The sequence below is a fragment of the Cololabis saira genome, chromosome 6 (assembly GCF_033807715.1).
Source record: "Cololabis saira isolate AMF1-May2022 chromosome 6, fColSai1.1, whole genome shotgun sequence".
NCBI lineage: Eukaryota > Metazoa > Chordata > Actinopteri > Beloniformes > Belonidae > Cololabis > Cololabis saira.
In genome coordinates this window covers 14,751,152-14,767,126 of record NC_084592.1, presented here as the reverse complement: position 1 = coordinate 14,767,126, position 15,975 = coordinate 14,751,152, and the positions used below count along the sequence as shown (strand labels likewise).

Here is a 15,975-nt window from a genome sequence, read left to right as displayed (position 1 = left end):
AAGCAGTAAAAAGTACAGATAATTGCGTGAAAATGTAGGGAGTAAAAGTAAAAAGTCGTCTGAAAAATAATTACTCCAGTGAAGTATAGATAACCAAAATGTTTACTTAAGTAAGGTAACATAGTATTTGTACTTTGTTACTTGACACCTCTGCTTTTACTGAATGGAGAGCATTTTTCTGGTTGCTGTTTGTCAATGAAGACATTTACAGACTATTTTGCAATCAGCAGAGGAGACACATGACCCCCACCACCACACCATCCTCAGCTGTGACAGGATCTCTGCTCTCGGCCTGCCAGCACGCTGCAGCAGCATCACGGCGCCCCCTGCTGGACAAACGCAGCCAACCCGTGCAGTTATATGTTTCCTGCATTAGGCGTGGTGGGGAAATAACTAAACATTTCAAAAGGGCACATGCCGAACATAACTGGTCGGTCTCTCGTTAAATTTATTGCTGTGTGTTCAACAAGCCTGCATGTTTCAGTCGGAGCTGCAGTATGACAACTCAGAATGACGCTGGGTGCAGAAATATGGAGATTATATACAAATAAACAGAGGTGTCAAGTAACAAAGCACACATTTCTTACTTAAGTAGAAATTTTGGTTATCTATACTTCACTGGAGTAATTATTTTTCAGACGACTTTTTACTTTTACTCCTTACATTTTCACGCAATTATCTGTACTTTTTACTCCTTACACTTTTCAGCCTCGTTACTCTATTTCATTTCGGCCTTTAAAAAAAAACTATCCAGTTAAATTGCTCCATCCGGATAGAGTGAATTTGGTTGTGGTTGTTTCAGATGTTCTTGTCCAGTTTTGTTCTTACATCCGTTCCCTCAGATTCCTGCAACTAAACTTGGATGTACATTCCAATAAAGGTTAGGATAAATGATTACATGCCTCTGAAGTTTGACTTTTTGCACCATTACAATACTTATAGGCAACTAGTCATCATATCTCCTGCTCTCTGAAACACATGTTAATGCTCAATAGTACACATATATGGTTCTTTAATATATTTGCATTATACTAAGATGCAGTCCTTTCCAATGGCTTTTGTCCTTAATGGCTTTTTTCCCCCTTACATTACTTTTACTTTTATACTTTAAGTAGTTTTGAAACCAGTACTTTTATACTTTTACTTGAGTAAAAAACTTGAGTTGATACTTCAACTTCTACAGGAGTATTTTTAAACTCTAGTATCTATACTTCTACCTGAGTAATGAATGTGAATACTTTTGACACCTCTGCAAATAAAGCTTCTGAGATGTTCATGTTGTGCTTTTATGTAAAAGAAAAAAAACACTTGCTTTTGTAAAACCAGGTCGTCTGAAGATCAGAATTAGACATTTTGGGTGTTTAGTCTGCATGAACATAACCTTTCAGCTTTAAGGCTGGACTCTGTCTACCATCTGCGTTCTTGACCGGTCCTGTTGTGCAGCGTCTGGCTTCACTCGTGACCCAGTGGAGAACGGAGAGGAAGACAGGCAGACAAAGGAGGGTAAAAAGGACATCCAGAAGGAAGTGAGAACACTTGAGAATTTGGTGAGGAGGGAAGGAAACGCTGGCTGGACGCAGAGGGAGCAGATAAGAGTGGGGAGTACGGACGTGTGGAGGAAGCAGCGCTGCGAGGGAGCGATGAACCGGACCGGGTGGACTGAAGGGGGATCTCAGGTCAAGAGAGAACACGGGAACAGGGTTGATAGTGAAAGTCCAAAACAGTGACGGCACAGACACTGATCCAGAATCATCCGACTGGTTTTTATCAGCCTCCTATTAAGGCCAGGTACTAGGAATGGGCGATATTTTACCGTTCACGATATACCGTTAAAAAAGACGTTTTTGTGTAAAGCTGGATTTATGGTTCTGTGTTAAATCCACGCACAACGTACGGGAAGGAAGGAAGGAAGGAAGGAAGGAAGGAAGGAAGGAAGGAAGGAAGGAAGGAAGGAAGGAAGGAAGGAAGGAAGGAAGGAAGGAAGGAAGGAAGGAAGGAAGGAAGGAAGGAAGGAAGGAAGGAAGGAAGGAAGGAAGGAAGGAAGGAAGGAAGGAAGGAAGGAAGGAAATGAGCCTGAAAGAAAGAAAGAAAGAAAGAAAGAAAGAAAGAAAGAAAGAAATGAGCCAGAAAGAAAGAAAGAAAGAAAGAAATGAGCCAGAAAGAAAGAAAGAAAGAAAGAAAGAAAAAAATGAGCCAGAAAGAAAGAAAGAAAGAAAGAAAGAAAGAAAGAAAGAAAGAAAGAAAGAAAGAAATGAGCCAGAAAGAAAGAAAGAAAGAAATGAGCCAGAAAGAAAGAAAGAAAGAAAGAAAGAAAGAAAGAAAGAAAGAAAGAAAGAAAGAAAGAAAGAAAGAAATGAGCCAGAAAGAAAGAAAGAAAGAAAGAAAGAAAGAAAGAAAGAAAGAAAGAAAGAAATGAGCCTGAAAGAAAGAAAGAAAGAAAGAAAGAAAGAAAGAAAGAAAGAAAGACAGAAAGAAAGAAAGAAAGAAAGAAAGAAAGAAATGAGCCTGAAAGAAAGAAAGAAAGAAAGAAAGAAAGAAAGAAAGAAAGAAAGAAAGAAAGAAAGAAAGAAAGAAAGAAAGAAAGAAAGAAAGAAAGAAAGAAAGAAAGAAAGAAATGAGCCAGAAAGAAAGAAAGAAAGAAAGAAAGAAAGAAAGAAAGAAAGAAAGAAAGAAAGAAAGAAAGAAAGAAAGAAAGAAAGAAAGAAAGAAAGAAAGAAAGAAAGAAAGAAAGAAAGAAAGAAAGAAATGAGCCAGAAAGAAAGAAAGAAAGAAAGAAAGAAAGAAAGAAAGAAATGATGAGATAGATTTATAGTTATAAAGGTGGAGTTGAATTGGTATTTTTTTTATCGTCATTTTTATCGTTATCGGGATAAATGAAATTATCGTGAAATCTTTTAGTCCATACCGCCCATCTCTACCAGGTAGTGAGTAGGAGCTGGAGCTCCAGACGAGGATCCGGATACACACTGACACATCCTCATTCTACGGTCTTTGTGGGTTCATTTCACGTGTGGTTCTACATCTCTGAACCCCGACCACAAAATCGGTCATCACAACCAAACGTTTAACACTGATCTCACTCTAATTCTCATCCTTAACAATCAAACCACGTTTAGGCCTCAAAAGAAAAGACGTTTTACCTGGAATCTCCTGTTTCAGTCTCTTATGTTTGTTCCAACAAAATCAACAACAAACACACACACGTGAATCATTTGTCTTTAGAAATACTGGATAGTGTCATAAATGTCCTCTTTTCCCCTTTATTGTTGATAAAGTTTATTACTTTTTCATTCGAAAAATGTATAACATCACTTTTCTTCACAAATGAAAACTGTATGAGTTTCTAAACTTTAGGTTTTTACAGTGATTGTGCTAAAAATAAAGATAAAATGAATCAAATATATACTAGATAGATAGATAGATAGATAGATAGATAGATAGATAGATAGATAGATAGATAGATAGATAGATAGATAGATAGATAGATAGATAGATAGATAGATAGATAGATAGATAGATAGATAGATAGATAGATAGATAGATGTGTTTTATAATTTAAGATATTATTTTTATATATTGAAACTAAAAACACCCCAATTTTGTCTTAAGTAATGTTTTGCTTTTTATATCTCAATACTTTGTGTAATTTCATCTTTCTATTTCTTCTTTTTTAGAAGTATTTAGTTGTATGAAACTATGGAAGCATGAAACAGCTTTTCTTTATAGTTTTGATTATGGGGTGGTACAAAGGTGCCACATATGATACATGGGCACAATAGAGGGGTTAAAACACATGTATGCATTTATTTTATTCCATTTCTGTGAAGGATGCACGTTGAAGGAAGTAATGTCGGCTGTTCTGCTTCAACAGATGCAAAGTTCTGTGCAGAGTTTTACCAGTTTATTGCATGTTTTTATTTTTGCCTCAAGACTTTAAACTCAGATGTTTTCTGCATTGTTTCTGGGAGAATATTGAACAATGATCAGCATCGTGATTCCACTGCGGTCATCAGGAGAGATACTTTTACCTATTTTACTCCGGAGATCTAAAGGTTCACAGCATAGTCTGTAAAAGACATGATTTATGTGACATCACCGTTGCAACAGCTTCAAAACACACACCTCCTGCCTCACGTCTGCCTCACGTGTGCAGGATAAGTTGCATGCCCACATGCAGATACTGTACATCTAACCATCTAACTGCACCGGATCATCTCAGGCTTCATATTCCCCTTTCATCGGATTTGTTCGTGAGCATTCTTGAACTCTTGTTTGATATGTTTAGTTTCCCTGCAGTGGTACTGAACCCCTGGGGATCCTGGTCTCCAGCTTCACATAACACCAGCCAAGTGCATTTTTCTGTCAGGGGACAAACAACATCACAGTGTTTCTGGTTCTCACAGGAATCCGGACCTCTGAGGTCATTACTTACCACTTACTGACCGCATGCGGTCACTGAGATACTATGTGAATTCAGTGCACCCGGGGATTCACGTACAAGTCCCCCGAGCTGATTCATCTGATATCTTAGATATTTACCATCCTTGTATTATTCAGTTTCCACTCTTTGGCGCCCCATGCGCCTCCTCTGGTTGTGTTCATGACTGTTATAATCTGCTGTTACTGCTTCTACATGCGTGTCTATGAAAAACAACAGGTTTTTACATCTTTTTACACTGCATTTTTAGTTGCAGTTTCTTAAATTTTAAGAAAAATGTAGCCCTCAAACTGTCACCGTTCATCAAAGATCACTTTTCCATATCTACAAGTCTTTCTACTCTCTTTCATCAGTCTTAATAGTATCTAAAACTGCTGTATTTAGCCTGCCGATTGGGGTGCTGTTTGTAGACCAGTATAGTCTGAATATGAGTGAACAGCCATGTGGAGTGCTGCTAAAGTTAATGCATTTACCTTAGAATGATCTACTGGCTGCTCCAACTTTGTCTTGCATGCATGCAGGAGGTCTTTTGGATTTGTGCAGGATTTCAGCATTTTCCAGGCAGATGACAAGTTTGTCTGAATTTGCTTTTTCTTTCAAAACAAACCTTCAAATAACTAAAAATAGTTCAATGGCATTTTTTTAATATCATTTCTCCAGTCGTATTGAGTGTGTTTACGGTTTGATGTTGCGGCCATTTTTCTCACAGCGAGCAGCTGCAGTTTGCAGTTTGGCAACTAGATGGAGGCAGAGTGATGGGGGCGCTGGAGCTCAGGATTTAATTGATGGATATTGTTTGTCTCCCTCTCCTGTTTAACACAGAAAATTTAATTAGATTTAAAAATAATAGGTAGGGGAAAAAGAGAGGCTTACTTAGAAAGAAAAGCCCAATTGCACCTATTCTTGTTGCCTTGTTAGGATGCTTTGATTGTTATTCCATCCTTGAATTCCTTCTCTTTTTCAAACCCACTTTCTTTATTTGTTCCTCTGTTCACACCAGGTGAGTTATTCCCTATTATGTCCAGATGTCATCTGTGCATATGATCCTAAAAACAGAAAACAGTTCTCAAATTCTACCCCAAACACCAAGCACCTTATATTTTATGTATGACTCTCATCTGCATCTCTGATTAAAGTTTATTTGACTTTTTTGGTTTTTCTACCTTCCAATCTCAGGGCTCCCCTGGTGCTCTTGGTCCTCAGGGGCCACAGGGGCCTCAAGGAAGACAGGGTGATCCAGGCATCCAAGGACCAAAAGGGCAGAAAGGTGGCCAGGGTCATGGTGGCCACATAGGCCCTAAAGGCAGCGTGGTAAAGCACTTCTCTATATGTATTCATCTAAAAAAAAATATGACAGGTAACTGTATCTCGTTAAAAGCCTTTTGGTTCCACAGGGAATGACCGGCGTACCAGGGTTTACCGGAGGCGATGGCATTCCTGTAAGTGTCACCGGCTCAGATCAATGTATCAGGACAAACACCCCGACAGAGTATTGATGATTGTCGTCACTCTTTCTGCAGGGTCATCCGGGTCAAGGGGGGCCCAGGGGGAAGCCGGGGGCCGACGGCTGCAACGGGACCACAGGAGACTCAGGATCATCAGGAACACCCGGCTACAGGGGCCTACCGGGAATTCCAGTGCGTAACTCCGAACCTGCCCAGACTGATGCGTGTTTACAAAGAGATCGGTCTCCAAAGTGATCATCGTTTTCTTGTTTTTATCTTCTCCTCTCAGGGACAACATGGCAGGAAGGGCGAGAAGGGAGACACTCTGGACGTCAGCGTGTACATGCGGCGTTTCCGGGTGAGGAAGAGGAGTTTTACTGAGAAGGACAACAATTAAAGTCCATTTATGCCTCAATAGTGGGAAAGACACCTAAACTAATAAAATATTAAACTGTACATGCAACTAACATCATGAACATGTGTGACTCTCTCCTCAGGGAGATCCAGGGACGCCGGGAGCCAATGGAATATACGTAAGACCCATTTTCTGATTCAGTTCATTATCTAAATATTTTATTTTTTTTTATCAAATTTTTATTTTATTTTTAAACAATTATAACACAAATAAACAGTATCACAAGCACAGAACTGCCCAGGATGGAGGAACATGTCAGCAGGACAAAAAACACCACGAAATACCAATAATGAAAAACAAAACAATAGAATAGAATAGAATAGAATAAACTTTATTGATCCCCCAGAGGGGAAATTCACTTGTGCAGCAGCAAACATACACATGCTCGACAATTTTTACAAAATATACACGAAAGTACGAAAAGGTATAAAAATGTATATTCTAAAAAAATAACCAATAAATAGCTAAGTAATTAAAAAGAGCAATATAAAAAAAGAGCAATGTACAAAAGAAGTACTAAACCCGAAAAACGAATAATATATGCATGTGCAAAGAGACAAAAATACCAGTGATGCATTTAGAGAGAGAAGGTTATTGCACTTTTAAACTTTACAGGAATGCGCTCATTAGCACCATTGATTCGGGCTGTGGAGAGCTCCAGATACACAACGTCCAGAAAGTAAAGGATCCAGGCCTTGTCTGTAAGAAATTGAGGCGGTTTCCAACGACTAGCGATCATTTTCTTGGCTGCAGTCAATCCAATGAAAATGACATGCTTATTAAGCGTGGAAAGATTAAGGATGGATGCATAGGATAGGTAATTCAGAACCAAAACGCATATAAACACAGGTACTGTTATTTGTAGCAATTCAGGCAGTTTGGATGCAACAATGCTCCAGAAATGACCAACAGGAGTCCCAAAACATGTGAATAAAAGTGCCCTGAGCCTGTAACAAGCACAGATTGCATATAGGGTTATTAATGACCTTCATGTGATGAAGTCTAACAGGGGTAAGGTATGTTTTCTGTGTAAAAAGTTAAAATGAATGTGCGGATGGTCTGGGTTGCGAGATGTTTCATGAATGCTGGACCACACGTCCTCCCATACAAAATCTTGACCTATATCAGGACAGTCTCTCTTCCAAACCCTCTCTATCGAGAGTAACAAGGTCTGTAAGCAGCAAAAAATGATAGATTTAGAATGCATTAAAGGATAGCCCCTTGAGATGTAACATCTCATTTTCAAGGGGGTCCCATAAAACATACAACATTACAATATATCACATTACAGTACAGACATACATGACATAAAACAAACACAGACATCTTGCTCACCCCCTCCCACACACAACCCCTACCCACATGAGTCTAGTTACAAAATAGACTAATTAAATAACCGAAACAATGAGATAAATATAACATAACACAGAGAAAAGAAAAAAAGAAAAAATAAATAAATAAAATAAATAAAAATAAATAAATAGAAAAAAGGACACAAAAAAATACATAAATTAATTTAAAACATAGGCAATTTGTTTTAAGATGAGAATATAATGCCAACTTAAAACAATGAAAAGAGGTAATAGAACGCAAAAAGAGGGGAAGATTATTCCAATCTGATGGAGCTTTAAAATAAAATTTTCTTTTACCAACCTATTTTAAAATTCTAGGAACTAAGAAAAAAGGAAAATGCATATGTCTGAGTGAGTATGGAGAGTTATATAGAATCATGAGTTCTTTTAAATATGGAGGACAGTGAAAATAAACACAGATCTTAGATACCATCCCCTTATTTTTGCCATGTTTAACAAACGATTCTGGAAGCGGGTGAGCAGGTAAAGAGCTTTGCCAGGGGACACCATGAGCCCCGAGTGCTGCTCTCAACTGTAGATTGACCTGGCAGATCAAATGCATCCATGATATCAGGAAAAGAAAGTAGTCCTTGGTCGTTATAAATGTATTTAAGATAGTGAACACCTTTATGTTCCCATTGGGGAGTAGAGATAGGTCTTCCACCAATCAGGAGTGCTTTATCATTAAGTATTGGAGAAAAAGTGTGCCAATTGCAAGAGATACAGACGTGTTAATCATCTAAATCTTCATGTTAAGAGGTTGCAGTTATCATCTTACCTTTGATCTTTATTCACCGTTTTCATTTTCCTAGGGGCCTAATGGAGAAGTTGGATTTGAAGGCAACAGAGGCCCACAAGGACCAAAGGTGAGTTTTTGCATGTTTTTTTTTAAGTTCATTAGTTCAGGAACTCTTTTAAAAGCTTCTGAAGTAAAATATATTGTTGAGAAAACTGGTCTGTGTCTCCTGCTAGGGTCCTCCGGGTCCTCCAGGGCCGCCGGGGCCAAAGGTGAGGCAGCACTTGTACACAAGACGGAGCTGTGAGCCTCATATATGACGCTGCTGCTGCTGCGTATTCACGGGTAACATGTCTTTCCTCTGTGCAGGGCTCGGACACCAAAGTGTTAAAGGGAGTCAAAGGAGAGCCGGTGAGTTTAGCCTCACAAATTCATTTAAATTAAATAATCACTGTGAGATCCAGTTTGATGCTGTTGCACAAAACATACGGAACAAATCGTCTGTTTATTATTTATAATGTTTCTAATTACATAAAGTAACTAAAGTTAATTTACTGGTAGGATATATTTAGATCCTCGTTCTTTCTTTTCTGCTGTAAATCAGGAGAACGTACTTTCCTTATTATTCTGGTACAATTATCCAACAGCTGCAAATATCTGCTTTGTATCGATAGAAATATTTTCAAAAATAAAATTAGACCAGTCAAAAACCTTACTGGGTTGAGTTTATAAAGATAAAAATGTGTTAGGGGTCGGCAACCCGCGGCTCCAGAGCCGCATGCGACTCTTTAGCGCCGCCCTAGTGGCTCCTGGAGCTTTTTCAACAATGTTTGACCTTTTTTTTCCTTTTTTTCTCCTTTTTTCTTCTTTTTTTCTTTTTTTTTCTCCTTTTTTTCTCTTTTTTCTTCCTTTTCCTTTCCTTTTCTCGACATTCCGACTTTTTTCCTCGAAATGTTTACTTTTTCCTCGACATTTCGACTTTTTTCTCGACATTTCGACTTTTTTCTCAAGATTGTACTTCAACATTAACCTTGACATTTCAACTCTTTTCTCGAAATTTTGACTTTTTTCTTGACATTTTAACTTTTTTCTCGAAGTGCATAATGAAAATGGCCCGGTTTCCCAGATCAGTTAAGTAGTTCTTAAGAGCGAAAGACTTCTTTCAAACCATCTTAAGGTGCCTGTGAAAGAACTACTTAACTGTTAAGAACTACTTAACTGATCTGGGAAACCGGGCCAATGTCATTCTAAGGCTTATACAAGACTTTTCATTTTTTGCGGCTCCAGACATATTTGTTTTTTGCATTTTTGGTCCAATATGGCTCTTTCAACATTTTGGGTTGCCGACCCCTGTGTTAGACTAAAGACCTCCAACCCTGCCTTTAGTAAAACACGGTGGCGGTGTGTTCATGCTGCGGGGTTTGTGTCTCCACCTCCAGACTCATCAAAAATGATTCAGGGGCACTTTTTCAATCTTTTCAAATGAATGAATTTTTCAATAGCAGACTCTCATAAACCCCCTTATTAGGTACACCTGGTATGTTTAAAAAAGCAAGATATTGTGTATAAATGTAACACCACTCCTTGAACACTTTATGTTCTTTCATTTTTATGCATTTAAGGTTTTCATGAGCCTTTGAATTAGAAATAAAATTATTTACTTGACATAATAAAACCACAAGGCAGGCTCTCAGCTCTTAAACTGGTGTAAAAAGCTAATCTTTAACTTTGACTACATCTGTCAAGATCCACTGCAAGAAATAGTGAGACTGGAAGTTTTGCATCCCTGAGACATGATGGAAGCCCCATAAAAGGATTAGTAAAATCACAATCTTTTAACGCTACGCTACATCACAGTTTACAAAAAGGTTAAAAAAAAAGAGTAGAGAAAAGAAAAGAAAAAAAATGATTCGGGGGAATCTCAAGATTACTCAGCACCTTTTTACCGGATTCAGGAAAGCAGCTTTGAGCTGAAACTCTTCAGGCTTTCAACAGACCAGAACTTGAAACGTGCATCCGACAGCACAAAACAATAGCGGAGAAAGAAAATAGAGATTTACCTGCTCGTAAATCCAACTGCTGGAATGAGATTAAAGGTATGGTAGGGAATTTCTGGCTGATGCCACATCTCTTGATACTTGAAACAAAACATCACCAAGAAACTCAAAGCCAGCTCCTCCATCCCTCCTCTCCTCTCCCCTCACTTCATTTACCTGAGCGTAAACCTTCCCCCTCTCAGTGATTGGCTGCCGTATTCCACCTGTATAATTATTCTAATTTACTGAAACATTCAGACTGAGCAGAAATATTCTGCAGAAACTCCAAAAGATGAAGCAACGTCATTCATTCTTTACATCAGTTTTGCACTTTTGTGACGCCAGAATGTGAGCAACAACAGAACTTTACTGTGTACAACAACTTTCTTATAGATTTGTAACGTGTAGAAACTCAGTTACAAGATACTTCACAGGCTACATATTAGTCCAATTATTTTAAACAAAATTGATCACTCCATCTCTCCTCTGTGTACCAAGTGCAACTTGCAAAGTATTTCCATTACTTTTGGGAATGTTAATCAATTTGCAGATTATGGTCACTTATTTCAAAGGTGGTCAGTGGGATATTTAAATTAAAATTAAGAAAGACCCTGGAGTTTTCCTCCTGGGATCTACATCTCACTGCATTACATTACAAGCTCCTTCTAGCTGCTGAAAGTGCACGCTGCAAAACTGGATCAAAACTCTTCCACCTAGTGTCACCCTTTGGTGCAGGGAGATTTTTAACATCCTCACTCATGAGAGGTTACAAACCGTTGTAACGGGCAGGGACGAGCTATTTTTAAAAGTTTGGACACCTTTCCTAAATTATATACCTGCAGATCTGAAAAATCTGCTATTGATGGGACAGTTTTCTGAATGGAAGAACCCCCCCCCCCCCCCCCCCCTTGCAACCCTCAAATTGAAAGACAAGGTATAATAGGCTACCGATTACTGGTTTCCCTCAACTCATAATTACATACCGTGGACTGAAGATAACCTAGAACTGTTTATTTATTTATTTATATATTTTTTTTCCAATCTTCATTTACTTATTTTTTATATAACTTTTATTATTGTTATCTTGTTAGTCATCAAGCTTCCACTGCATTTAACCGTGATAAACAATAAAGCTAGATTCAAAAATAAATTAAGAAAAGCAGTACTTAGCAAGGAAGTCAGTTTTAGTTAGTTGGTTTATCCTGAAATTCTTGGTTTATTCTGAAATTCTGAGTGTGTAAAATGGAATATTTTTTTGTTGTTTGGTTCTGGCTGGTTTCAACAATTTAAGGGTTGAATTCCAGATGATCTCAGATCATTTTTGTTTAGATTTAGTTATGTTTTAATTGTAAGGATTGTATTTTATTGTTTTATGTGTGCAATGTTGGACCCCAGGAAGAATAGTCTTCACTGCAGTGAGGACTAATGGGGATCCCTAATAAATAAATAAATAAATAAATAAATAAATAAATAAATAAATAAATAAATAAATAAATAAATAAATAAATGTATCATTATGTAATTAACATTGTACTGATCATTATGACAATTTTTTTCTTATTTTTCTTACTTTTTATTTGTCTGTATAAATCTGTAATTTGCATGTGCTGTCTGATGGCTTGGGTTGGCGGGGTTTGTTTTTGTATCTTGTATTGTAAAATGTGTAAAAAAAAAAAAAAAAAAAAAAAAAAAAAAAAAAAGAGATGTAACGTAACCCCGGTTTGTGGTGGTGAATTGTTTCCCGTTTCATCCTCAGGGGGAGATCGGAGAGCAGGGACCACAAGGAAACTACACCACGCAGCTTCGTGAGCCGCCCTCGGTAATCAAACAGCTCTTCTCGATCCACAAACCTGCCGCGATGACGTTCCAAGCTCGTTTCTGACGTGAGAAGGAGCGTCGGAGAGGAAAACACATGAATCATAACGATATTCTGATTATTTTCAGGGACCTCCCGGACCAAAAGGCCAGAAAGGAGAAAGTGGATATGTGGTAGGTGGTCACTCGTGAGCGGTCCTGAAATACCGGCCTTAACCCCTGACATTCCCGTCACCGCTCATCCTTCCCTCTGGTTGGTGTCTTGCAGGAAACCGTGAGAGGAGAGCCTGGTATACACGGATTCCCTGGACGGCGGGTCAGCACAGGCGCCAAACCCATTCACGCTTTTATGTCCGTAATACGTCAAGAAAACATTTGAACATGTGACCTTTTCTCCTCATTTCCAGGGTGAGAGTGGTGCCAACGGGAGGCCTGGACTCAGGGTGAGTTTGTTTGGGAGATGTTTTATATTTGATAAATGAAAACCACTCCATAACTCGATGACGACTCTGTTTCAGGGCGACCCCGGTGATGGTCCGAGAGGCAGAGACGGCGTGAAGGTGAGGCGCTCGCTCCCAAACCTCTTACATCACAGCTCCAAAGAGAAAAGTGGTTTTGCAGCTTTGTTTGTCGTTTTCTTGATTCTTTATGTAAAAAAAACATATCAGCTCTGATCAGCGGTCGCGCCTCTCCCAACACAGTAAAACATTTGTATCTATTTTATGAATAATTTGAAGATCTTGAATAGAAATAACTTAACATCTTAATTATATAAAATTATTACAATGATAAACCGTTTTTTTTTTTTATTCGTTTCGTTTTTTATCATAAAGCATCACAAAGTAAAATACTGTTAAAATATCCGTGTTTATTTAACTTGAAGGAACGTTTGTTTACTTTTAGGCCTTAAGAAACCGTCGACGGTAACTTCAGAGTCTCATCCTAATTGTCTCGCTTCACGACAGCGACTATGAAACCAACTAGTTGAGGTTCGTCGTGGCAGACGTCACTCATGATGCAAAAACTAAACATTGACTGTGTGAAGAGCGACAGCTTCAACATATGTCCAGATACGTGTGTGGGTGAGGGGTGGAGGCCGGGAGGCAAGGGCCGTCACATGATGGTCTGAAGCATTTAATCCAAAATTGTAATCCAAAATAAACCCTGCCAGCGCAGAACTGTAACATTTATCACATAACGGGCGGCTGAGGTGCGACCTGACGGTTCAGACTGATTTAAGACCACATACGAACCACATCTGACGGTTTAGTGTCCTGCAGGTTCAGTGTCTTCTGACCACAAGAAAATCAATCAAAGCTGCTCAACACAGTGTTTATAATGGATGATTTTGGTGAACGAATCGATTCATTTGCATGAAGGAATCATGTTTGACTCATATTATTATATAAGAATAAGATCAAATATTAGAAACACAGCTGATTTCTTTTCTGTCAGTCACCATGAATGTGCTGCTGGAGCGATAAGTGAGACTGGAAACGGCATTTGTGTTTCAGGGAGTCCGAGGTGATCCGGGAGAGCTGATCTCATCGGGGGGGTCGTGGCCCTGGTCCTCTGGTAAGATGGCTCATGTGGGAAGAAGTCGTTAGGAAAGAAAAGACTTGGAAATGTTAGACGATGTGACATGACGGGGAACGACACTCACCATCATCATCCCAATGAACTGATTCTGTAAATGTTTCCTTGATTTGCTTCTACTCCTCTAGGCGGCCTCCCTGGACCTCCTGGAGAGCTGGGTGCGCCGGGCGAGAGGGGTTCGGTAGGAGACCAGGGATCGCCGGGATTCCCTGGACGTCCGGCAACTGAATCACAGCAGCAAGGTTTGTACGCCGAAGCCCCGCCCAGAGATCACCTCCTACAACCAGTACTCGAGTTGAGGGGGGATGAGGGAGGATGGCCCTAGTTGAAATGTCTCATTTTTTGTAAAAAAATCTATTTTTCCCTGGAAAAATTAACAATGTTCACCTGTTTCAAGTAGATTTTCACTTGAAATATGTAGAAAAATCTGCCAGTGCAACAAGATTTTTTTTTATTGTAATAAGAAGATAAGTCTTGTCCTACTGGCAGATTTTCCTACTTATTTCAAGGGAAAATTTACTTGAAACAGGTGAAAATTGTCAAATAAGTTATTTTTCTGGTGATGACTCTAAATGTTGAAATAGCAGTAAAACCACATTCATTGATGAAATGACATAAGGGATGGAAAGGGGGGATGGCAGTTTTACAAGGGGGATGATTTTGACGGTTTTTATTTCAGGGGGGGATGCCATCCCCCCTCATCCCCCCTCAACTCCAGTACTGCTCGTACCACATATGGGTCCAAGAGGAAGGAAAAAGAACCTCAGGATCAGTTTTCATTCTTCTTTTTTATCTCATTATCATTGAATTGATCCATTTTGCTCATCAGTGTGGGAGCTCTTCGGCCCATTCGGTTACCAAGGAGAGCACGGAGAGAAAGGTCAGCAAGGAGAACAAGGGCAGCCCGCTGTCGTCCCCGGACCCTCAGGAAATGACGGGCGTCCCGGAGACCGGGGTCCTCCCGGGCCCAAAGGAACATGTGAGTTAACGTTCAGCTGGAAAGACTAATTTCAGCCTAAACTCCGACTGTTTACCGGACTTCTGCTCGTCTCCAGGGGCAGAGTTCTTCAAGGGCGCTGCGGGAGACCGGGGAAGGCCGGGCAAAGCAGGCTTCAAGGGAGAACAAGGTGCTTGTGGTTACCGTCACTCGTTCATGTTTTATTCAGATCAAATCAACCACGTTCACTAAAACTCTTGTGTTTAGGTGATCACGGAGAGTGTGAGTGCAGCGTCAGGAACCCCCTATATGGGTTACCTGGACTGGCCGGTGAACCCGGCGACGCTGGGATGAGCGGAGAGATCGGTCACGAGGGCGAGCCCGGAGAGCCGGGTCCATCGGGACAAGACGGCATTCCCGTAAGGAAAAGCAGTAGATGGAAATGAAATTTCCCAAGTCTCACATACTCGTTTTTTAGGTATTTTGGTTGATGAGAAATTGATTTGGAAAAAACATATAAATTTAATTCATAATAAAAGTGTGAAGTCATTGGGCATCATCAGCAAACTGCAAAATCCCGTTAATATTTCTTGCTTATTAACTCTATATTATTCTATGATATATCCTTATTTGATTTATGGTAATATTGTTTGGGCAAATACATACCCTTCCAGTCTTCATCAACTTTATTTAATGCAAAAATGATTTGTAAGACGGGCAACTTTTTCTAACTCTACAGAACCCTCTACTCTTTTGTTCAGAAAACTCAAAATTCTTTCAGAATATGAGATAAATATTCATCAGATATGTGTGTTTTTACACAAACATATGTTTTTGCCTTTTTCTTTACCACTATCGTTTAGTAATTTTTTCACATATAATTCTCAAATACATTCATATAATACTAGACAGATTAATCATCTTCATCTTCCTTTTTATAAAACTAAACACGGCCAGTATTCCCTCAGATATCGTGGTGTACAGATATGGAACTCCAAATCTCACATTATCAAAAGCTCTGCTTCTCTAGAGATTTTTAAAAGAAATGTATCATCTCATTTAATTCACATTTAAAAATGTCACAAGTTTTCTTTGTTGATTTTTTTTTTTTTTTGTGTGTTGATGATCTGTAACTATGTAACCAAACCTTCTTTGTTTTTTGTTTATAGTTTTCGTCTTGTTGTGTTTTTGTTTTTGATTTTTTT

At 39.0% G+C, this 15,975-nt stretch overlaps 1 protein-coding gene across 2 annotated transcripts in view; it reads left to right on the top strand.

Moving 5' to 3' along the window:
- col4a2 (collagen, type IV, alpha 2) overlaps positions 1 to 15,975 on the top strand; it is a 94,735-nt gene that overhangs the window by 54,050 nt on the left and 24,710 nt on the right. For both annotated transcript variants that reach the window (XM_061723351.1, XM_061723350.1), the window contains exons 5-22: positions 5,615 to 5,749; positions 5,833 to 5,877; positions 5,959 to 6,075; positions 6,173 to 6,241; positions 6,381 to 6,416; positions 8,463 to 8,516; positions 8,623 to 8,658; positions 8,756 to 8,797; positions 12,179 to 12,241; positions 12,367 to 12,411; positions 12,506 to 12,553; positions 12,645 to 12,680; positions 12,756 to 12,797; positions 13,752 to 13,812; positions 13,962 to 14,075; positions 14,663 to 14,812; positions 14,889 to 14,960; positions 15,038 to 15,189. In XM_061723351.1, coding sequence (XP_061579335.1) covers positions 5,615 to 5,749; positions 5,833 to 5,877; positions 5,959 to 6,075; positions 6,173 to 6,241; positions 6,381 to 6,416; positions 8,463 to 8,516; positions 8,623 to 8,658; positions 8,756 to 8,797; positions 12,179 to 12,241; positions 12,367 to 12,411; positions 12,506 to 12,553; positions 12,645 to 12,680; positions 12,756 to 12,797; positions 13,752 to 13,812; positions 13,962 to 14,075; positions 14,663 to 14,812; positions 14,889 to 14,960; positions 15,038 to 15,189 — 1,317 coding nt within the window. The remainder of the gene's footprint in view (positions 1 to 5,614; positions 5,750 to 5,832; positions 5,878 to 5,958; positions 6,076 to 6,172; positions 6,242 to 6,380; positions 6,417 to 8,462; positions 8,517 to 8,622; positions 8,659 to 8,755; positions 8,798 to 12,178; positions 12,242 to 12,366; positions 12,412 to 12,505; positions 12,554 to 12,644; positions 12,681 to 12,755; positions 12,798 to 13,751; positions 13,813 to 13,961; positions 14,076 to 14,662; positions 14,813 to 14,888; positions 14,961 to 15,037; positions 15,190 to 15,975) is intronic.